The 23,842-nt window shown below is 37.3% G+C and overlaps 1 protein-coding gene across 3 annotated transcripts in view; it reads right to left on the bottom strand.

Annotated features, from left to right (window-relative positions):
• The window catches only part of dennd1b (DENN/MADD domain containing 1B), a 325,846-nt gene that overhangs the window by 144,122 nt on the left and 157,882 nt on the right, over positions 1-23,842 (bottom strand). For all 3 annotated transcript variants that reach the window (XM_059984700.1, XM_059984699.1, XM_059984702.1), the window contains one exon: positions 20,842-20,961. In XM_059984700.1, the coding sequence (XP_059840683.1) occupies positions 20,842-20,961 (120 nt within the window). The remainder of the gene's footprint in view (positions 1-20,841; positions 20,962-23,842) is intronic.

Genomic DNA, 23,842 nt, shown 5'->3' with positions numbered 1-23,842 from the left:
GACAGCATTGTTTCCCCAAGGTCAAGCTGGCTAATACAGGAAGGCATGATTATAAGGTGATTGGAGGAAAGCATAGGGGTGATATCTGTTGCATATTTAATATTTCAATATTGTTTGAGTAATCTTGAATATATATTGTTTGATTACGCAATCTTGTTAATTTAAATAATTAATTACAAGTTATATGTAAAACACATTAATTGCCTTTGCATCATGCTACAACACATGATACACTTAAAGACAAGGCCAGACCTGCTTTTCAGTCTCCCGTATGTTTTTTCTTGAAGACAAAATCAAGTTTAAAAAAAAAGGCTGTAAATGGAAAAATTCAGGATTCATAAAGAATAAATAATTACCTGTCATATATATGAAATGCTACAACTACTACGTCAACTCAGGCCTAGGGGGCCGGCGTTGGGCATGATGATGAACTCTCCACTTCTCCCTCTCCCTCATCAGTGTGTTCAGTTCATCTACATTGGCCGCACCACTATCTTCTAGGAGTGCATTGACCATAGTCTTGGGGGGGGGGGGGGGGGGGGGCGCGCAGGGTTCATTCTCCCATGCTTGGGGTCCCACATTATAAGTAATGCCTTGATTCATATTTTGACTGTTATGCTGTATGTATTTCATTTAGCAGTTCTGTAAGAGCAGTCTGTTCTGCTGGCAGCCTATTTGGGTTATTGTTGAAAATAAGGAATGTGGGGCATCCATTTAGGATGGTACAATTAGGGGAAGGTTTTCTTGGTGAGGGACACTGAGGTTGATCTTGAGGTTTTTTGGTTTGGTTTGGCAGATGATGAAGAGAGAAGACGCTGGGGAGAACCGCTGAAAGGATATGACCCTGTGGGAGACCTGTTTGTTCGAGATGGATTGTGAGTGACGATCAGAAGGTGGTGTGTGATTTCACGTTGACCGAGGGCCCAGCACATGAGTGACAGAGAAGCTGAAAATGAGCTCTAGCTTGTGCACATTGGACTGTTTAATTAGAATGGGCCCTTTTCTTTTTGTTATTCTTCAGTTAAGATTCATAAATTTAATTCTTATAATCGTATGCAGTGTACTGTCTGTTATTTCATGGCACTAATTTCTAACAGGGTAGCAAATGACACAGCATCCACACAAACCGGGGTTTGGGGTGGGACAGCCGTCTCAATCTCATGGGTTTGGGAGACTGCAGAGTGTTTTCCCTAGACTTACACAGCCAAGGAGACCAGGGAGTTTCATATAAAAATACATTAACTGCCTATGTCATCATGCTACCATGCAATTTGTGCACGCCTCACTTAAGGAAAAGATGAAGTTACACTCATATATTTGGACTCCCGTGTTTGCTTTGAATTAATGTTTTGAAGTTACGAAACATAAAAATTTCAGAAGTAGGTGTTTTTTTTAAAAAAAACACAGAGTGGTAAGTGTGTGGAATGCACTGCCAGAGGTGTTGATGGAGGTGGATACAACAGGGAGATTTAAGAGTCTCTTAGACAGGCACAAGGATGATAGAAAAATGGAGGACTATGTGGGAAGAAAGTACTAGATTGATCTTGGAATAGGTTAAAAGGTCAGCACAACATCGTAGGCTGAAAGGCCTGTACTGTGCAGTTACTGTTCTGTGTTCAATGTTCCAATAAATGACTAAGCCATGTGTTTAGAGTCTGAATATATTCTAATACACACCTCCCTAAAGCCTTAGATAAAATAATATCTCAGCTATATAATATCCTGATGTACAAAACAACAGAACTGGCTGTACCTTTTTGCTAATAAAATCCATTGCATCAAGTGTAAACACCATTCCAAGACAATTTGCTTTAATCCATAGTACTGTAACCAATCCAAGATCTCGTGTCATGCCATGAGATTTTTTGTGTTACAAACAGTCGTGTAGCGAGGCTGCAGAAAGTCTTTGCTCTAAGCCTCATCTCCAAGCAACAAGGAATACATTCTACTCTTGGATGTCACACTCAAAAACAAGTGCAAATATATCCAATTACCTATCAAAGTTACAACTTTGTTGTTACCATGGAGATTTTTTTTCTTCAATTCTTGCTGCTTCACTGTGGAATCAGGGTACACAAGGTTTGTAGCTGTTATTCTGAGGTACTGTATGTAACAACAATGTTTTGACTTTAAGTAAGGCGATCACTAGGCAACAACTAAATCTATGATAAAATAATGAGAGGTAAGGGACTTTGATAGAGACTTAACAAAGACTGAATTTCATCCATCCAAATGCCTTTATTGGTGTGCTATTTAAAAACTTACTCAAATTATTTAATTAGGAGTGGCACAGTGGCAGAATTAGTGGGGTGCTGCGTAACAGCATCAGAAACCTGGGTTCAAACCTGATCTCTTGTACTTTGTGTATTGAATTTTCTAGCTCCCTGTGAATGCATGTTTTTCCCTTTGGGTGCTCCAGTTTGCTCAGACATCCCAAAGTTGTGCAAACTGGCTGCTGTCAGTATCCACCTGTACACTGGTGGGCAGTAGAAACTGGTGAGATTTAATAGGCATGAATAGAGGTTTAGAACAAATAGGTGTTTATGGTTGGTCTTGACACTATAGGCCAACCAGTCTGTACCCTGTTATATCTCTGACTTTATATTTTTCATCAGATTACATTGTAATAGATTCAATTAAAATCCTGTGTCAAGATATCTGTTTTCTAGTTACTCAACCATTTTTTGTTGCTGTGTATTTAATTATGCTTCCCCTGCACATATGAATCGCCAATGCTGTTACTGTCTCCACTTAATATAGTCTTGTAAATCTTGTATCCAGAGAGCTACTGTTCAGCTTACCACAATGAATGAAATTGTACAATTATACAATAAAGATGCCCTATGATGACCATTTGACAGAACTATCCTTCTCCTTGGCTCCTACTCTGTAGGTCCACAAATGTTTTGTCTTTGAGTATACGTCCAAGTATCTGAAGAAAGCTACCACTAAAGCTGCTTCCAGCACTGTGGGCAGCAGGTTTAAGCCACAGTAATAAAAGAAATACTTGCTCATTTTCCCGCTAGTTCTTTTGGCAATTGCCTCGCACGTGCCTGTTCATTATTGGTTGCACTGACCATTTCTCATTATTTGCATCATCAAACTGGCACGTAATTTTGGACACTGTTCTTTAATCTCCCCTTAACCTTTCCTGCTCTAAGAGCAAACCAATTGCACAAATCTTTTCACATAACTAAAGCCTTCACCCTGCCACTATTCTAATTAATCTCCTCTGCACTGTCTTTAAGGACTTGCCATTTTCCTAAAACGTAGTGCCCAGGTTTAGATAGTACACCAGCCGATTCCTGGACAGTGATTTATTAAGATGTAGTACCAGACCGGATTTTGCAGTTTGTCTAAAGTGAACTGACCTTTCAACATGAAAAAAAAATTGCACATCTTTACTAGCCTCCCAGACCCAACTTACTGAAAACATGGGAAAGCTTTTCCTTCAGGAGGGCTGGCATGTCAGTCCCTCCAGTACACCCACAAAGGGTATTTCCTACCAGTGGGTTTGGGACGAATGGGAACTTGTTTCACCCACAAAAATGAGGAAAAAAATCAGATAGAATTTGAGGTCACAATTCCAGTTAAAGGTGAGGTAACTTTATTCCAACTCTTCCTTTTAAACACATTAAAACTTCTTAAAATTTCAGACCTTTAATTTTGTAAATGTTAAAAAAAAACATTTTTTAAAACTAAATTAACAAGCCATCAATGAGTTTGTTTTTAAAAATTCTCAGTGAGACTTTATTTTTTTAAATCTAGTTTGCAACTCTTTAAGTTGGCAAACGATTACCTGAACATCTCTCAGCTATTCTCTGCACTTCCTGAGACATGGCACTGAATTTTCTATCAAGATTTCAGAGCAGGTATGACACAAACACATGTTCCCTCATTGGTTTTAAGCTCAACATGAAACTATGTAGTTTAACATGGCATAATTTAACTGATAGAAATTTTGGTATTTCCACTTTCAAACTGAAATGCATACTGCTATAGGTGACATTTTTGACTAGCAACATTGGTGAACATAGCTAGTATGGATGTTGTTAAACCTGAAATATTTGGACTAACTTCTTTGTCTTAGATCTCTGCTACTTCCTTTACAAAGCACAGGATCACGTATTCATCACAATCAATTCTATCATCAACTTCTGTATGGTTATGGCTATTGTCCACCTTAAAATAACTTGAGGAACAAGGGAACACCATGAAGGACAATGAAAAGAAAGGTCCATCAAGTTGCCGAATCAATTATTCTTTGCTGATTGATTCACTGTAATGTACTTCAGTTCAGGTTCAAATTCTGAATTTTAAACTATAAAGTAAGCAGTTAGTTTGAATCAAACAGAAACAAAATTTACAAAATTCTCATCATCAACTAACTAATTCTACCAATTCTACATTAATTCCAATACAACACCAACATACTCTAGTTTTGGAAAACAAATACTCTTGGACTAACATCAAATTTCATACTTCATGTCACTGAATTTGATGGTATTTTTCTCCAATCAAAAGCAAGATTTGGCAGCTTCAGTTTGTCTCTTTTTTAAAAAAATGTAAAGAATACATTTTTAAAACTACAAAAAACACTAATAACTGTCTTAAGAAAATCCAATTTAAGAACCATAAATATCCAGCATAAATCAACTATTATTTTCAGTTCCTCTATGTTCCCAGAAGGCAACTTAGAAAATTGTTTTCTGACTGCAAAAAGACTCTGTTCCAAAATGCTGATGATTCAGTGCCACATTCACAAGTCCATGTGAGGTGAATTATTTTTAAGCAAACAACCAACTGAAGCAACATCTTCATGACTGAATAACATTTGTGAAAACAAGCATCCAGAAGGGGCAAACTGATATTTGCAAATTCCTTGATGTGTTATATGACTATTCACTGATATTTACATAAACCTTTGGTGCCTAGTTAAATAATCTGCATATGGAACATGCTGTGTGAATGTAAGCATTGAAGAAGACTAACGTTAAACTTCCTGCACTATGCACAGAAAACATCACATCCCAATTCACAAGGAATGGATAGCATAATTCATTGTTTCCGTCTTATGACAGGAATTTAAATCTTGATCACAACCTGTTCATTTGTCTTGTCTTCTATTGTACACATTTCTGCTTTGATGTTTTGCACTTTGGTCTTGATCCTTGAACTTGGTTTTGCAAATTAATGAGAGATATAAAGGACCCTCCTAATTTTCTTGTTACTAAAGACTATACAGAACAGATGGAAATGGATCAGCAGATCCCCACTTAGACTTGTTTGATAAAAGCATCAGATTTAGCTGGAACTTTTCCAAAATTTGCCATTTACACTTAAGCAAGAATTGAAATTAAATTTACATTGTTAAAATTAAGGACTAAATCTGATAATAAACTCATTCAGAAACAAAACAGTTGCTTGAATTCGCAACAGAATTAAAGCTTATGTTAAATGTTTGTTCACAATGAGTAACATAATTTGTTTTATTATAAAGGATATCCTTAATTATCACTAACCTAGCGCAAAATATAAAACCAAATCCTTCATCTAAACTGTTACATTATTCTCCAAGGTGGTGATTTAATAAATATCATCAGATAAACCAGTTTTTGAGTCCATTGCCATTAATGATAGATACCCCATCATGAAGGACAAGGTCGAAGGGTACATGGGGAATGCTGCTATTTTCCCTTTGTACTTACATTATTCTGACATGGAAATACACCTTCATTCCTTTAATATCACTGTGTGAAAAAAAACCAACACTGCATTGACTTCATCAGCTGAGAAAGGTGGTTCAACGCTGCTGAAAACATTCATGATAGCGAGCTACCTTAACAGAGTGGATGTGGATGTGATGTTTCACAGATCCTGGCTCCATTACAACAAGGGTCACTGTCAAGAAGGAGTTGCACATTTAAGATAAAGGTGGGCCAAATCTTATCTTTCTAAAGGGTCATGTGTCTTTGGAACTGAAGCTCAATGGGCAGGGAATGCAGAATCTTTAATGTTTGAGTAAGAGACAGATCAATGCTTGATAGGGAAGGTAGAGAAAGGTTACCCAGAATGGACAGGAATGTAGAGTTGAGGTTGCAGTTAGTTCAGCCCTAATCACACTAAATGGCGGAGCAAACTAGAAGGGACCGTGTGACCTATTCCCGCCTCTAACTTCTACGTTCATTTCACTTTTTTAATTACTGATTGGTTTTAGAAACTGTGCAGCCTTTCAACGATTGTAGGACAAGATAATAAAGATCTGCGGTCAGCTGAAAACAAAGAAAATTGCACTGGAGAATACCAAGACTATGTAAAGAACAAATTAAGCCATTTACATGTCCTCTGTGCTTCAAATGCACATCTATTCCTATGTACATGACTTCAATTTACACAAATTCATTCCTCCTATTACATATTCAGAGTTTTCTGCAACAACCAATATGCTTACTTAACCTTCCTAAAGTAACCAAAATCTCTAAATACAGCAGTCTTTTGGGACTTAACTAAATGTCAGCATCATTAATGCACTTTATCTCTCACTGGAGACTAACAGGCAAAATAAAGTAAAACAGAGGAAAGCTACAGGTCCCCAAAAAGCTCAGTTTCAATAGCAAAACAGCGCAACTTTTCCTGAAACAGAAACAGAGTTGCAAGACCAAGCAATCGCACAACCTGTGCTTCGAAGTAAGTACATTGACAGTATCGCCACATTAAATAATTCAACATAATTCTTTTCCATTACCTTACATGTCTTCTTCAGCAAGAGTCTGCCAAAATAAAGGTAATTGTTTTTAAACTGATCACCTGCAAAGCTGCAGATTTAACAGGCAGTTTGGCTGGTGGAACTATTACAGGGCCAAAGTGAAATAATGGAGTTAAGGTACAGATCATCCTAATCTAAATAACAATGAAATAATCCCAAGGATCTGAATAAACAACTCTTGTCTCAATATTCCTTTCTGGACAAACTTTCAAAAATAAATTGGAAAACAAAGTGGGTGCCTCAGGTCAATGAGATTTTTATAATAGTTCCAAAACAAATAAAAAGATTTATTGTGAAAAATAATGATTGTTTCACTTCAGATAAAAAGAATGTAAAGAATTGCCCCAAGAGAAAATTCGGAATGTGTTAATTTAACATTGGAGGAGAAGGTGATATTACAATGTATGGCCCAAATGAGGCTTTTTGCACAAAAGTAGAATACAGAGAACAAAATAGTGAACTATATTTAACATGGGAGCATAACGCAATATCCATTATCAGAATCAAGTTTAGCATCACTAGAATATATCGTGAAATTTGTCATCTTTGCAGCAGCAGTACAATGCAATACCTAATATTACAAAAAATCTGAATTAGAGTACATATATATACATATAAATGCACATACATATATAATATACACACATACATTTGCACACACACACATGTATGTATATTAGTTACATTAAGTAAGTAGTGCAAAGCGAGATTAAGTATTGAAATATTGTTCATAGATTCAATGTCCATTCAGAAATCTGATGGTGGAGTGGGAGAAGCTGTTGCTGAATCATTGAGTGTGTGGCTTCAGGCTCCTGTACCTCCTTCCTGATGGTAACAATGAGAACAACACATGACCTGGGTGATGGGGTCCTTAACGATGGACACCACTGTTTTAATGCATCATTTCTTGAAGATGTCCTAGATACTACGGAGGTTTGTGCCCATAATGGAACTGACTTAGTTTACAACTCATTTACAACTGCAGCTCATTTCAATCCTGTGGAGTAGCCTCTCTGGACCAGACGTTGATGCAGCCAGTTAGAATGCTCTGTACAGTGCATCTGTAGAAATTTGCCAAATCTCCTTGCACTCCTAATGAAATGGTCACAGTCATGGCTTCCAACGTTTGAGTCCTCTAGACCAGCATTCTTCATGATGTGTTCAGCATATAGATTAAATATGTAGGGTGACAGTATGCAGCCTTGTTGTATTCCTTTCTCAATCTTGAACCAGTTTTTTGTTCCATGTTCAGTTCTGACTTTTGCTTCCAGATCTTCATACAAGTTTCTCATAAGGCAGATCAGAAGTCCAGGTATCCCCATTTCTTTAAGGATTTGCCATAGTTTATTATGGTCCACACTGTTGAAGGCTTCAGAGTAGTTAACAAAACATAGATAAATACCATTCCAGAATTACAGTGTAGGTTAGCAATTTGATCTCTGCCCTCTGCCTTTTCTAAAACCAGCTTGTACATCTGGCAATTCTCGTTTCATATATTGCTGGAGTCTTGCTTGCATGATCGTTAGCATCACCTTGCTAGCATGTGAAATTAGTGAAATTGTACAGTAATTTGAACATTCCTTTACATTTCCCTTCTTGTGAATTGGGATATAAACATATCCTTCCAGGTCTAAAGGCCATGGTTGGGTTTTCCAGATCTGCTGGCAAATTGCATGCAAAACATTTACAGCCTCACCTTATAAAGTTTTAAACAATTCAATTGGAATCCTGTCACATCCTGTAGCCTTATTATTGGCAATGTTTTCTATCGCCCATTCAACTTTACTTTCCAGAATGTCCAGCTCGATGAGGGGGTCATTGTAGGTATCTTCGCTGTTGGGAACTTTCCTGTACAATTCTTCTGTGTATTCCTGCCATCTCTTTCTGATGTCTTCTGCTTCTGTAAGGTCTTTGCCTTCTTTGTCTTTTATTATACTCATTTTTGCATGAAATGTTCCTTTGATTTCTCTAATCTTCTTGAAAAGATCTCTTATTTTTCAAATTCTGTTGGCTTCTTCAGCTTCTTTGCATTGCTCCTTTAAGTAAGTTTCCTCATCTTTCCTTGCTATCTTCTTGAACTTTGCTTTCAGTTCGGAGGTATTTGTTCCAATCTCTGTTGGTCTTCACTTCTCTTCACTGCTCAGCCACTTACTTGATAATACCTACTTTAAAAGGTGGAATACAGAAGTGTAGTAATTCTATATTTAAGTAAGACTGACTTCAACAGGATAAGACAGGAATCTTCCACAGAAAAATGTCCAAATTGAAGTAAAATAGCAGAAGAAGAGTTGAACATAGACAAATAAATTTAAAGACCAGCTTGTACCCCCAAACAGCCAAGACATAACTTGCTAAAAGAAAATGTGTAATCACAGACAATGAAACAGTGACTGAAAAGCAAAACGTAAAAGTTAAGAAAGTATCCTGCACTGACCTGTGGTCTGGCACAGAGGCAAAGGATAATATTTCAAAACAGATACAAAAGAGCAGTAACTGAAACACAAAAAAAAAACTTGCCTGTGATATCAAAATAAATGCAGATTTTTTAAAATTTATTCATTGACAAACTGTGTGCTCAGTTATGATGTTTGCTCCTTAAAACTTAGTGGTGAATGTGCAAATATTAATAAAAAAAAATAAAGGAGATGCTGAATAAATACTTCAGGTGAACATTTACTACACCACATAACCTGTGGAAGCCAGTATCAAGTAACTGACAGACATTTTCCAAAATTAATGTCAGTAAATTTAAAGGAGAAAACAATGATAATTCTCCCCAAACCAGAAACCTTCTGTTTTTAAGTTTTATGAGTAGTGAGAAACTTACTAATCTTCCAAGCATCTTCATAAATTTACCAAATTTTTGCTCTTCGGTTCAAGCAAACTGAGGAGACAATGAAGGTGAGAGTTCAGGAAGGGGATCAGTAGGAAGGTAGTCAGAAACAAAGAATTATTGACCAGTGTATTGACATTTATTGACAGGAAATTACAGAGCAGGTAACAGGAAATACCAAGTGAAGTCCTTGAAAATTTCCCATAGAAACTTAGCAAGGATTTGTCAAGAGCATATAATATCTGAAAACTGAAATTATTTTTGAAGAGATGCAATTTTAGTGATTGGGTTTCTCTGAATATTACTTGTGTGGACTTTCCACACACATTCATCTGTAGTCCTATTTACAAATTGGCAAACTTGAAGCTCACTCAACGAGAGCAAGTTATTTGACTGGCTTGGAAATTTCACTGAGTAGCAGGAGGCAGAAAGCATAAATAATTTTCAAGTACTCAAATCAGCAGGACATAATCTGTGGTATTCCACATGCATTTGTATTGGGCAAGGTATGTAACTATTTACCACACTTGTAAACAAATAGGATGGGCAGAGAATAACAGAAAGATTACAGAAGTAAATGAAGCTCTTTATCCACTGTAACACTGATATCTGTGTGAAAGAACAGCTCATCCCAATCACTAAACACTCTCCATATAAATAAACATTTTCATTTCGGATACTTATCCAGTCCCATTTAAGCAACAGAATTGAGCTGCCTCCTTGTTCCTCTTCCACCAAGTTGAAATGGAAAGCCATGAATCTAAGTTTGCCAGTGACATGAAGATGGTCCAAGAAAGGCAACAGACTTGGCCGTGTAGATGGAACATCAGATTGGAGATAATAAGACCATAAGGTATAGGAGCAGAAGTAGGCCATTCAGCCCATCAAGTCTGCTCTGCCATTCAATCATGAGCTGATCCAATTCTTCCAGTCATCCCCACTCCACTGCCTTCACCCCATACCCTTTGATGCCCTGACTAATCAAGAACCTATCTATCTCTGCTTTCAATACACCCAATGACTTGGCCTCCACAGCCACTTGTGGCAACAAATTCCACAGATTTACCACCATCTGACTAAAGTAATTTCTCCACATCTCAGTTCTAAAAGGATGTCCTTCCATCCTGAAGTCGTGCGCTCTTGTCCTAGTCTCCCCTACCATGGGAAATAACTTGTAAAGCAAAACATTAAATTCATGATGGGAAAGACAATGGAAAATGAACCATGATGCAGTTAACTGTGATGTCTTTAAACTTGAACTTAAAAAATCAAAAATAGTAGTTGCCAGCAGGACACTAAAATGAATGAAAATGATATAATTGTTCAAATGAAAATAAAATGCCATAGGGATGCCACCCTTTACAACCACAGAACGTGAATTAATGGGAGAAGTTACATTACAGCTGCAAAAAGCGTCATTCATGGTTTTAAGTATGCATTTCTGAGCTTCACATTTTAGAAAGAATATGCAGGAGTACATAATAGATAGAGCACAGATACCTGGATTCTTCCAGATAAATCATGAATACCTACTACCAAAATTTGAGTAGTATTCTCTTAGACTTTTAACACCTAACTAAGATGTAAAATTGATTAAGAAACAGCAGGTAAAAAGAATCAATTTCTGCTGGAATATGAAGATAAAATTGATGGAAATGCTCAGAAGGTTAGGAAGCATCTCTGGAGAGGAAAGCAGAGTGCAAAGTTCATGCCAGTGTCCAAGCAAATCTGATGAAAGGCCACCACTCTGAACCAGATTTCCAAAATTCTTTGTTTCCACATCAGATTTCTAACAGTTACACAGTTCTGCTTAGGATGAATATTCAACAGAGTTGACTGGATATTCCAGCACAAGAAGGCATGGTCTTAAAATTAAGGGATAAATCAAAGTAGGAAGAACAGAGAGAGGTTGTAGCTTGCAAGTTCCTTACATGTCAACTTGATGTTGGGAAAATTAAGTTTAAATCTGAAGTTGAAAGACTTTTTCTAAATATTTAGTCACAATTAAGTTTTTTTCTGGGTGGCAAAATATAATACATTTCACAGGGACTGGTAATGGGCCCTCAGCGTTTTAGAGTATACACAAAGGTTTTGGGTGAAAGGAGCAAATTATAATTTGCTGATGAAGCAAAGATAGTGGAAAATAAGTCATGAAGAGGACATAAGGTATATCCATTTGTAACCTGTTGAGTGAGTGAGCAAAGGTGAAGAATATCAGAATCGGGATTAATATCACCGGCATATGTTGTGAAATTTGTTAACTTATCAGCAGCAGTACAATGCACTACATGATACTATAGAAAAATTAAGTAAATCAATTACAGTATATATATGTCACTCCTTGAAGATGTATTCAAGACTATGGAGGCTAGTACCCAAGATGGAGCTGACTGATTTCACAACTTTCTGTAGCTTCTTTCAATTCTGTGCAGTAGCCCTCCCTCCCCACACCCACCCCCATACCAGACAGTGATGCAGCCTGTCAGAATGCTCTCCATTGTACATCTGTATAAGTTTTCAAGTGCTTTAGGTGACAAACCAAATCTCCTCAACTCCTAAGGAAATACAGCCATTGCCTTGCTTTATTTATAGCTACATCGATATGTTGGAACCGGGTTAGATCCAAGAATTTGAAGTTGCCTACTCTCTCCACTTCTGATCCCTCTACAAGGATTTATTTGTGGTCCCTCATCCAGCTCTTTCTGAACCCCATAATCAGCTCTTTGGTTTTACTGACATTGAATGCAAGATTGTTGCTGTGACACCACTCAACTAGCTGCTATATCTCGCTCCTGTACGCCCTCTCGTCTCCATCTGAGATTCTGCCAACAATGGTTGTATCATCAGCAAATTTACAGATGGCATTTGAGCTATGCCTAACCACACAGTCATGGATATAGAAAGAGTAGAACAGTGGCTAAGCACACATCCCTGAGATAAACCAGTGTTGATGACCAACGAGGAGGAGGTGCTATTACCAATCCGCAGATTGTGGTCTTCTGGTTAGGAAGTTGAGGATCCAATTGCAGAGGGAGGTATGGAGTAGAATATGAGAGGATTGCCTGCTTTTGTAGGAAATAGACAACAAAACATTATCTACAAGTTGAGGGACTGAGAAGATTTGAGAAGCAGAGGGATCAGAGTTTCCAGTGTGTTATTAATACATAGATGGATAGTGTGCGAAACAGCAAATAATCAGAAAGGCTAACAGAAGTTACTGTTTATTGCTCTTCCTCCTGCCATCTGATTTATGACTGGACATTGAACCCATTAACACTACCTCACTACATATTTTTTAATTTTCAATTTGCACTACTCATTTAACTAGTGTGTATGTATGTATATATGTATATAATGGTCATAAAGACAAAACATTTCTCAACATATGCAGTGATATTAAATCTGATACTGTTTCTGATTCTGAATACAAAGGGAGGGAGGTGATTATTCATTTATATATGAGATGACATCTGGAGTATATTACATTTCCTTATTTAAGAAAAGATGGCAGTGCAATCTAAGAATGCTGAGAAACTTTTGCTGGATTAAGACCAGGAATGTGTGGACTGTCACAAGAGGAAAAATTGGCAGAATTAGGTTTGTATTTATTTTAATATAAGAAAGAAAGGAGCTAGCCAAAGTTGATTTACATGAGAGAGGAGCTGGCTAAATTTGATTGGTAGGGGACACTAGCTGGAAAGACAGTAAAATAGCAATGGCTGGGGCTTATGGGGGCAATTCAGAAGGTGCAGGATAGATACAGCCCAAAGATGAAGAAGTATTCTAAAGGGAGGATGAGACAACCGTGGCTGAAAAGGAAAGTCAAAGACAGTATACAAGCAAAAGAGAGGGCATATAATATAGCAAAAATTAGTGGGATGTTAAAGGATTTGGTATTTGGAAAAAAGAACAACAGAAGGCAACCAAAGAAGCCATAAGGAGAGAACTATGAAGGTAAGCTAGCCAAAAATATAAACAAAGATACCAAATATCTTTTCAGATATACAAAGAGTAAAAGAGATACAAGAGTGGTATTAGAGTACTGGAAAATGACGCTGGACGGGTAGTAATGGGGGACAAAGAAATGGCAGACGAACTTAATAAGTGTTTTGCTTCAGCCTTCATTGTGGAAGACATGAGCAGTATGCCAGAAATTTGAGAGTATCGGGAGGCATACTTGAGTATAGCTACTATTATTGAGGAAATGGTGCCTGAGAAGATGAAAGGTCTGAAGGTAGATAAGTCACCTGGACCAGATAAACCACATCCTAGGGTCTGTAAAGTTAGGTGAAGACATTGTGGAAGCATTAGTAATAATCTTTCAAGAACTAAGAGACTCTGGCATGATTTTGGAGGACAGGAAAACTGCAAATGTCACTCCACTTTTTAAGAAAGGAGGGGGGCTGAATAAAGGAAATTATAGGCCAGCTAGCTGGACTTCAGTGGTTTGAAAGATATTGGAATCCATAAATAAGGATGAGGTTTTTGGTACTTGGAGGCCAAAGAAGGTGCAGGCCAACATGGATTCCTAAAGGGGAAACCTTGCCTGACATATCTGTGAGGATTCTTTGAGAAAACAGACAGCATAGACAAAGGAGAGTCAGTGGATTTCTTTATTTGGATTTTTTAAGAAGGCCTTTGACAAGGTTCTACATATGAGACTGCTTAACAAGATAAGAGCATGTGGTATTACAGTTCAAGATTCTAGCATCGATAGAAGATTGGCTGACTGGCAGGAAGGAAAGTGTGGGGAAAAAAGGTGGCTTATTCTGGTTGGCTGCTGGCGACTTGTGGTGTTTTGTAGGGGTCGATATTGGGACTGCTGTTTTCACATTATACCGTATGTCAACAATTTGCATGACAGAATTGACAGCTTTGTGACCAAGTTTACAAATGATACCAAGATATCATTGAGGGTTGGGTAATGTTGAGGAAGAAGTCTGCAGCAGAATGACTTAGACAGATTGGGAGAATGGGTGAAGAAGTAGCAGATTGAATATACTGCAGGAAAGTGTATAGCGGAAGGAATAAAGGCAGAAATAGACTTGGGAGTCTTTGTGCAGGAATCCCTAAAGGTTAACTTACAGGGTTATAAATAAGGCAAATAACACGATAACACGGTAGCATTCATTTCAAAAGGGAAGCTGTAATACTGAGACCTTATAAGGCAGTGGTCAGACCACACTTGTAGTATTGTGAGCAGTTTTGTGCTCATTATCTAAGAAATAATGCACTGACATTGGAGACAGTCCAGATGAGGCTCACAAGAATGACTCCTGGACCAAAAGGGTTAATGTACAGGGAGTGTTTGATGGCGCTGGGTTTGTACTTGCTGGAGTATGGAAGAATGGGGGGTATCTCATTGGAACCTATCAAATGTTGAAAGGCCTAGATAGAATGGATCTGGAGCGGATGTTTTATATAATGGGTGAGCTTAGGTCCTGAGGATACAGCCTCAGGATAGGGGGACATCCATTTAGATGAAGAGGAATCTCTTTGGCCAGACGGTGGTCGAGCTGTTGAATTCATTGCCACTGATAGCTGTGGTGGCCAAGTCATTGAGGTTAATAGGTTCTTGATTCGTCAGGGAATCAAAGGTTATGCGGAGAAGGCAGGAGAATGGGGTTGAGAGGTTAATAAATCAGCCATAATGGAATGAAAGAGCACACTCAATGAGCTGAATGGCCTAATTCTTCTCCTATATATTGTGGTTTTATAAGATCCTGAAGGATCCCAACAGGGTGGATGTGGAAAGGATGCTTCTACCTGTGGAAGAATTTATAACTAAAGGTCACTGTTTAAACATGAATACTTGGTGTTTCAAACAGAGCTGAGGTGGAAGCCTTTCGTGATCTATGAGTCTTTGTAACTCTCTTCCTTATATAGTGGTTGAACCTGAAGTTTAGAGTTTCTTTAAAGCAACTTTGCATTATTTATTTATTCATTTAAGTGCCCCTATTATAAACACAAGTGTATTGCGCAGGCATTCAGAACAAAGTCCTGGGAGCCTTCTTCACTAGTGCTCCAACATTGACTACTCACTTCTAAGCATAATGCCCAGCAACAGCATAACCAATGACTTTGATGGACAGACAAAAGATTTTTCATTGCAAGATGATGATGTTATTAGCGTTAGGAAGGAACTCAGTGTTAAGGTTGGATCATGAAATTGGATCATGTGGCAACACAGGCTCAAGGTTCCTGCTTTGTCTCTTGGCATGATATGGGGCAAAGGAAAGTGGGCTGGTAGAGGAGAAGTATGGTCTAGGTCTTTGAACAGGTACAACTTAGCTGAATAACTAAATAGACTCAAGGGATAATTTCTCTACTCTTGTCTACAGGTTTTGAATAACTTTTTGTGAGTTGTAAAATTCTTTTCAAGTTCGGAGATAAAGGGGTCCACATACTGATCAATTGGCTGATTTAATTCAAGTAACATTGGCAATTTCCAATTCGATTGCAATGTTTCTAGAGACTGAAACTGGTCAGGCTCTTCTCCTATCTTAAAAAAGAACAGTGGCAGTGAATTAAATTTTATTAAAGATTTCCACCTGGAAAGAGTCAAAAAGCAGTCTCTCAAAGTTACATTTACAGAGCTGGATCGACTTTATTTGCCAGCTGTGGACTTCCACCTTACTGCTGCTTCTACTTAAGCTTTGATTAACTTTTACTTTCAAAAGTCAAAGGTTAAATAAAGGAAGGGATATGTTTTCCGTCAAATAGCTTACTGACCACTGACACCAACTTCCAGGAGAACACTGCTCTTAGTAATCAAATCAAAACAGAGGAAGTTGGTTTTCCAAACCTTAACATGAAATGTCTACGGGGTACTTTCTTTTGCAGAAAATTGACACAAAGTGTGTAAAATTGAAACATTCTGCTTTTAAGGGGATTTACTTTTGGCAACTGATGACTTCACTTCGATGGGAGTTGCTGCACTACAAAGCCTTACTTGCCTAAAAAAAATGAGCTCGCTTGTTAGAGCACTTCCTTTTCTAAGTGAAGGTGACAATTTAACAATCGCAATACTTCAAAATCAAAAGCAAACCAAATATTTTAATAATGATTTCATGTCACTGCTGGATGAAGGATTTATTACAGTCTTGTCCTCATAGATTAGAAAGTCTAATCTATTTACAGAAGCAGAACAGTTACGAACCAAAATGAAGGAAATGCACTTCTCTTAAAAATAAACATGATGATGTATTTTGCACTACTAAATTGGATAATGTCAATAACGGGACACAATTAAATAGCTGGTATTTTTGTATACAAATGCAACAAAGGTAATGATTTAAACAAGTTTTATTTTCAGTTCCTTTAGAAGCACAGAGTCATCACAGGGGTGACCACAAAAAAACCCTGGAAGCGTTCCTCACTGTGGATTCTTACCACTCACCGATAACCCATTAGACCTGCCAACAACAGCTTCAATGACCTTAAGAGACGGATATGAAAGTTTGTTCAAGAATGACAGAGGAGACAGCGGGCAGGACATTCGTTTATTAACTGTTTGTGCTAATTTATTCCTGGGGCTACAATTGCCTATCCCTCATCAACATCTACGCAACGCAGTTACTGCAACATTTCATTTCTTAACTTACCTAAATTAAAACTACTTAAATTTTCCTTTCTTCTTTGGCACTACTGTTAATAAAGAGGCTGAAGAGAGTCAAATGTCATTCACACATTCTCCATCAAAGCACGTCTGAAATCTAACTTGAGGTAATTTCCCCAAGTTTTCCTCTCTTCTCATGAGAAAATGTTCAAAAAATAATGCGGACTGAAATGACTGAATGCAAATCTGTGTATCACCGTTGATACAGTAGATTAGTACTGAAATGCAACCATTTTCCAGAAAGCATACTTAAATAAAAATTTAGAGGCTCGTGGAAATTTATGATGCTTGAAGTTCATAATGGATCAAAACCTGAAATGTTTTTATATCTGGGGAAAGAAAAAGTTCTCAACCAGATAAAATTTACTGCACAGGGTCCAAAAATCAAATGCAATTAAAACAAGTGCTGTGATTTAGAAGTAACTGAAAATCCCCTTAGGCCTTTCATTGCTCACGCTTAAATCATTTTTGATTGCTCTTACTAAAATGTAACCAAAATATTTAATGCTCAAAAATAATCTTCATTGTTTGAGAAAGTGTACTTAGTAAGTTAGTATATTTAAAAAATGAAGTGATTTCTCCAAATACTTAACCTAACTCAATCAAAACTTCATTTAGTCAAGAAATGCCATTCATTTAAAGACTTTCATGAGGCTTTTATAAACTATCACATGAAAGAAAAGTAACATAAAGTTAAAAAGTTAGGACTACAGAGCTGGAGCTCAAGATTCCAGACATTAACAATTGAGAATATTTTTGAATATAATTCATTTTCCCCATCCGAGATTTGGCTGTAGAGATCAAAAGGTTCCTTAAAGGAATTATGGTAGTGTTTGTATCTCAATCATGTGCATATATTCCCAGAACTATTACTGAAAAAAAAGATTACACCTCAAGAAATCAAGCATGAGATACATTTTACAGTGTTCGTAGAAAGACTTTAGTAAACTTTAACAGTGGTTCATAAAGGAATGCAAAACTAAATACCTATATCTTAATTATATTTTGGCAACAAAATTCATTTATAGCACATCATACATTTTCAAATACAGTCATACTTTTAAATGAAGCAAAATTTTAAGTTAAAATCAGACTGAAACATGAAATAGTTACTATTACCCAGATGCACTCTTTTTATTACAAAAAGCTATTTCACCCACTACCTCAGTAAAATAGAAATATACAAGAATTAATTAATAGAGATTGACAATAACTGATTTTAAGTAGTTCCTTAGAGTTAAGGATTTGAAGAAAGATGTGTCATGAAAAGCATTTCTTTCAGTTTAGAAGATAAAAATTACTCAACTAAAGAAAACTACATTTTTCAGGCTCAAACAAAAGAAGCCAACATGTATTTTGCATTCAGTTAGTATTAGATGATATTTTGCAAATAATCTGTTTACAGTACTTACTGGAGCAAAATATTAAAGAATATGAACCCCAGGACATTAAACAATAATAAAATTATCAAAAAAACAAAACACTTTATTTTGACAATCAAAAATACTGAATATAGATTCTATTTTGTTCTGACATTGCTTTTGTTAACTAAGATCACTGGAATGTGCTTTGTCTAACAGGAAGAGGTACTACACAAAAATTTAGATGAAATGGCAATATATGCAAGTGAATAATAGAAATTGAAATCTTCTGGTTAAAAAATGACAACCAAGTTTTATAATTGATATAATTCTCACAAAAAATCATGCACAGCTATTTTCGAAGCAAAGACCAAGAAAATTATTGATAGAATTTGTCAATGACAAAAGTATAAATTACTTTCTTCCTGCATTAAAATTGAAAACATTACCCTCGACAAACAGTAATCAAAAACAGCTATCATTATGGTGCTCGGATATGTGATTGCAAAGGTGACAACTCTGCTGCTTTGTGATTTAAAACATAGCAATGAGATTGAAAATTGTTCAGGGTAAAACTGCGCTTCTACTCTCCTGTGTATAGATTGAAGTATTCTTCAGCATTGAACAATAACAAAGGCAATTTTTCTCTCAATTAAAATTTTTAGAAATTAGAGTCCTCCAAAAACCACCTTCAAGCCAAAATATTTCTGTATCCATTTGTACTTTTTCACTGCACGCTCTGATTGATCAGGTTGTCAGGAAGCAACCATCACCTTTACATCACTTGGTATAAGTATAACCGTATAACCATATAACAATTACAGCACGGAAACAGGCCATCTTGGCCCTTCTAGTCCATGCCGAAAGCTTACTCTCACCTGGTCCCACCAACCTGCACAGCCCATAACCCTCCATTCCTAGTAACAGACAGAACTTTTTTCATACAGCTTTAGGCTTTGTATGTAATAAGTGGCAACTACAACTATAAGCTAAGGCACCTTGATAATTCATGCAGCATAGAATGAAAAAATAGAACCCAAAGGAAAATGGCGCAGAACTAAAATACACAAGCTATGTATGCCAGCTTCCTTAAAATAATGTAAATTTCTGAAAGCCTGGAACTTACCAAGAAATAAACACTTAAATAAGAAGTTAAAACACATTGGACAACACAAAGCAAATCCAGAAGGAACTGATATCCTTGGGTAAAATCCCTCAATTATTCAAATATACCAATCCCTTTACAGCTACCAGTTTATCCAATTTCTCCTTCTTCAATTAACAGCAATTTCTATTTTAACCTCAGATATGCAACAACCACCTTTTAGTCAGCAACCAGCTGTTTCTTACCAACAATCAGCATTCAGATGGTAACCATAATTTGGGAAAACACCCTAACATCTGCTGATGGAAAACAATTATTGATTGAATATTGAGTCAAAGAAGAATACATTGGAGAGGCTGATGGAAAACTTTGGCAATAGGACATAGGACACAAAAAAGAATTGGACCACTTGGCCTATCAAGTCTACTCCACAGAACTTAGTCACACATGGGGGTTGGAGGAATAATCTTAAAAAAGAGTTGAAGTGGGTCAGGAAGGGAACTTGAATAGGAAACAGGAAGAGCTGCATGTTTCATAATTGAGTTTCTTCTCTGACCTACTTCATATGCAGGATGATGAGAAAGTGAACCACACAAGGAGCAAAAGTTATGAGAATGTGGAGCGGAGAAATAATTTGAACCAGAAAATGAAACTCCAATATTTCAGACTAGTCACTGTGAAGAGGAGTGATCACACAATCTCTAGGATAGATTTTGGGCACAAAAATAAAGAGTTTTAACAACTATAGGGGTGGGTACTCATGCCTGGAAGTGACAAATGCATAAAGGTTTCAGAAGCAGGTAGTCACTTTACAAAGGTTTTTATTGTGTGGTTTTTGTCATGGAAAAGGTGATAGCAGGAAGTCAGAGGGTGGGGGGAAATGTATTGATACCTGATATGAAAGTTGGAATACATATTCAAGGTATCATAAACAAAATTTCTCAGAAATAGTCGATGTCACTGGGTATAGCAAATAATCAAAAAACTGTAGTCACAGATTCAAGTACAATGGGTACAGGGGTGCTACAAAAAAAACAGATACATTATTGCTATGCTTAATGCTGGAGCCACCAATTCAAATTCAATTCAAATGATATAGTTTTGCATGCATCTTAAACACAGTGCAAAAATTCATAGTTCATTTTAAATTCCACATACCTGAGGATACAGATGCAGACTTTACATCCTGATGTTAAGCGGCAGAAACCAAACCTTTGCCTGCTTTCAATGTCTGTGAGCACAAAAGTGAAGTGCTGTCCCACCTGACTACGTGAAACCCTGAAAGTGACAGGCACAAGCATTTAGATTTCATGGACAGAATGTCAGCTACATTAAGAGGTAATTTCTGAAGGAAACTAAAATGGCAGAAAATCATAGGAAGTAATAGTAGTAATTTTCTTAAAAATTCTTAAATTAGTTAATTTAATGAATTCATTTGGTCAGAATATTTAAACACTGACAGTTCGGTGTTGATCTTGTTAACTCTGCAGAAGAACTGAAAGTTGACAAATAACAAATTTCTGAGGTTTGTAAAATGATGGGGAAAGGAGGGAAAGGGAAGCAATTGTGATCAGAGCAATTGGTTTGCTAATTCAACACTTTTTTAAAAAATCACCCTTTGATTATGGCTGAGTAAAAGCTGTAAATGTACAATAGTGAACTACAAATAAGGACCTCAATAAGATTGGTGTTTTGTGTGCAGTTAGAAGGGGTCGGATAAAACCTAATGTTACGGTTTTATTTTCAAGGATATTGGAATTTACTAAGCTCAGGCAATGCTTTTAATTTTTCAGTGCCTGCCTTCAGCATTAAATATTCAACATTTTGTCTCTGTTAATTTCAGTGAAATGTGGTAAAGTATCCTGAAACACACCACAGAGTAATAGAGCAATACTGCATATGTAGCATATATCCAGGCCTTTTGGCCCAACCAGTCTTTGCTGACCACAGTGCTGACCCAACTAGTTCCACTTTCCTGCATTCCACCCACATTCCTCAAAGATCCACCCCTCCATGCACTGTCCGAGCTCTTCTTAAAACCATTTTCTTGCACCTGCCTCCAACCACTTCCTCCAGCAGTTCACTCCATATGATCATCACCCTCTGCATCAAAAGGTTGCCTTTCAGATCCCTCTTAAATCTTTCCCTTCTCACCCTGACCCCTATGCCCACCAGATTTGGAATCCCCTACCCCAGGGAAAAGTCTGTTAGCACTACCTTATCTGTGCTCGCATTATTGTTGAACATTTCTGTAAGGTTGCCCCTCATATAACTGAAACAAAGCGCTAGGTTGGCTAACAGGCTTCTCATCCTGGCAACATTTCTGACAAATCCTCTCTGTACTCACTACAGTTGAACCATGATTTTCCTATAATAGGGTGACAAAACCACACAAGTGCTTTTTAATGTCCCAACTCCCACACGCAGTGCCCTGGCTGATGAAGGCCAGTGTGTAAAATGCTTTCTTCATTACCTTGTCTACCTGTGATGCGGTCTTATATCCTAATACTCGATCAAATATTGGGTGTTGCTGCTGCCAAGGATATTTTGTCTCAAACATTTTCAGTGAATGCTTGGTTTACAAACAGTTTTCACTAGTATCCCATGAACTGAAATCAATTCTGCGTGAAATAATTCCATGTAATTAATACAAGCTAATCTCTCATTAAGCACTTGTTCACTCAACTTCACTTGCCCCATCACTGAACTGTTCCCTCAACCTATGGAGTCACTTTCAAGGACTCTTCATCTCATGCTCTTGATATTTATTTATTATTATTCTTCCTTTTTTTTGTATTTGCGCCGTTTGTTTTCTTTTTGCACACTGGTTGTCCGCTCTGTTTCACTGATGATATTATTCACTGATTGGATTCTCTGAGTATATCTGCAAGAAAATGAATCTCAGGGTTGCATATGGTAACAAATATGTACTTTGATAGTAAATTTACTTTAAAATTTGAACTTATTGCAAAGTAACAATTTTTTTTAAATATCAGTGCAGAGAGGAAGGAAGGCTGTTTAATCAGAAAGGCTGCAAGGATTTTAATCATTCAAGTAGCAGTTATTCTTTGAATTTTGATTTTAATATCAGCATGCTTTACATACTTGAAGCCAGTGTGAAGGGCAACAAGAAATGTCTTGAATGGACGTTAGGGTGGAAGGGAAGGAGCTAGTCTCTGTGATCCATGTTGAGTCTTGCAAACATATTGAATTCCATTGGGAAATTATTAGTTGCTGTGCATTAACTTAAGGAAATGGATATCAGTAATTCTAACCACTATCTATTACCTGAGCTAAGCAAATTGGTATGATAAACAGACATAGGGAGGGGAATATATAGCTCAAGCGGTTGTATGGGAAAGTAAGGCTCTATTTCACAGACACTGAGTAGCACACTGGTTTAAAAAGTAAGAATACCAGAATCAGAATCAGGTTTATCACCACTGACGTATGCCATGAAACTTGTCGTTCCGCAGCAGTAATGCAGTGCAAAACATAAAAATTACTATAAGTTACAATAAGAATATATAAAATATATTCCTAGAATATTGAGAGGGCGTTTTCAGGCTACTGTACTTTTGCATTCATGGTAGTAAGCAGAAGGGGGTGTGTCCTGGATGGTGAGAGTTCTTCATATTGAATGCCACCTCTTTGAGGCATTGTTTTTTGAAGATGTCCTTGCTGGTGGGGAATCTAGTGCCCATGATGGAAGTAGCTTGAGTTTATAACCCTCTGCAACTTTTTCCAGTCCTGTGCACTGGCTCAGCTATACCACATCATTTGACCATAAGACATAGGAGCAGAATTCAGCCCACTGACTGTGCTCTGTATTTCATCATGGCTGATCCATTTCCCTCTCAACCCCATTCTCCAGCCTTCTCCTTGTAACCTTTCTCATCCTGACTAATCGAGAATACATCAACCTGCACCTTAACTACACCCAACAACCCGGCCTTCATAGCTGTCTGTAGCAATAATTTCCACAGATTCACCACTCTCTAGCTAAAGAATTTCCTCCTCATCTCCATACTAAATGAACATCCCTCTGTTCTGAGACTAAGCCCTCTGGTTCTAGACACCCCCCCCCCCCCCCACTAAGGAACCATCTTCTCCACATGCACTCCACCTCGGTCTTTCAACATTCAATTGGGTTCAATGA

The sequence above is a fragment of the Hypanus sabinus genome, chromosome 11 (genome assembly GCF_030144855.1).
Source record: "Hypanus sabinus isolate sHypSab1 chromosome 11, sHypSab1.hap1, whole genome shotgun sequence".
NCBI lineage: Eukaryota > Metazoa > Chordata > Chondrichthyes > Myliobatiformes > Dasyatidae > Hypanus > Hypanus sabinus.
Note: the sequence above shows the minus strand (reverse complement) of the source record. Positions and strands in the feature narration are given on the sequence as shown.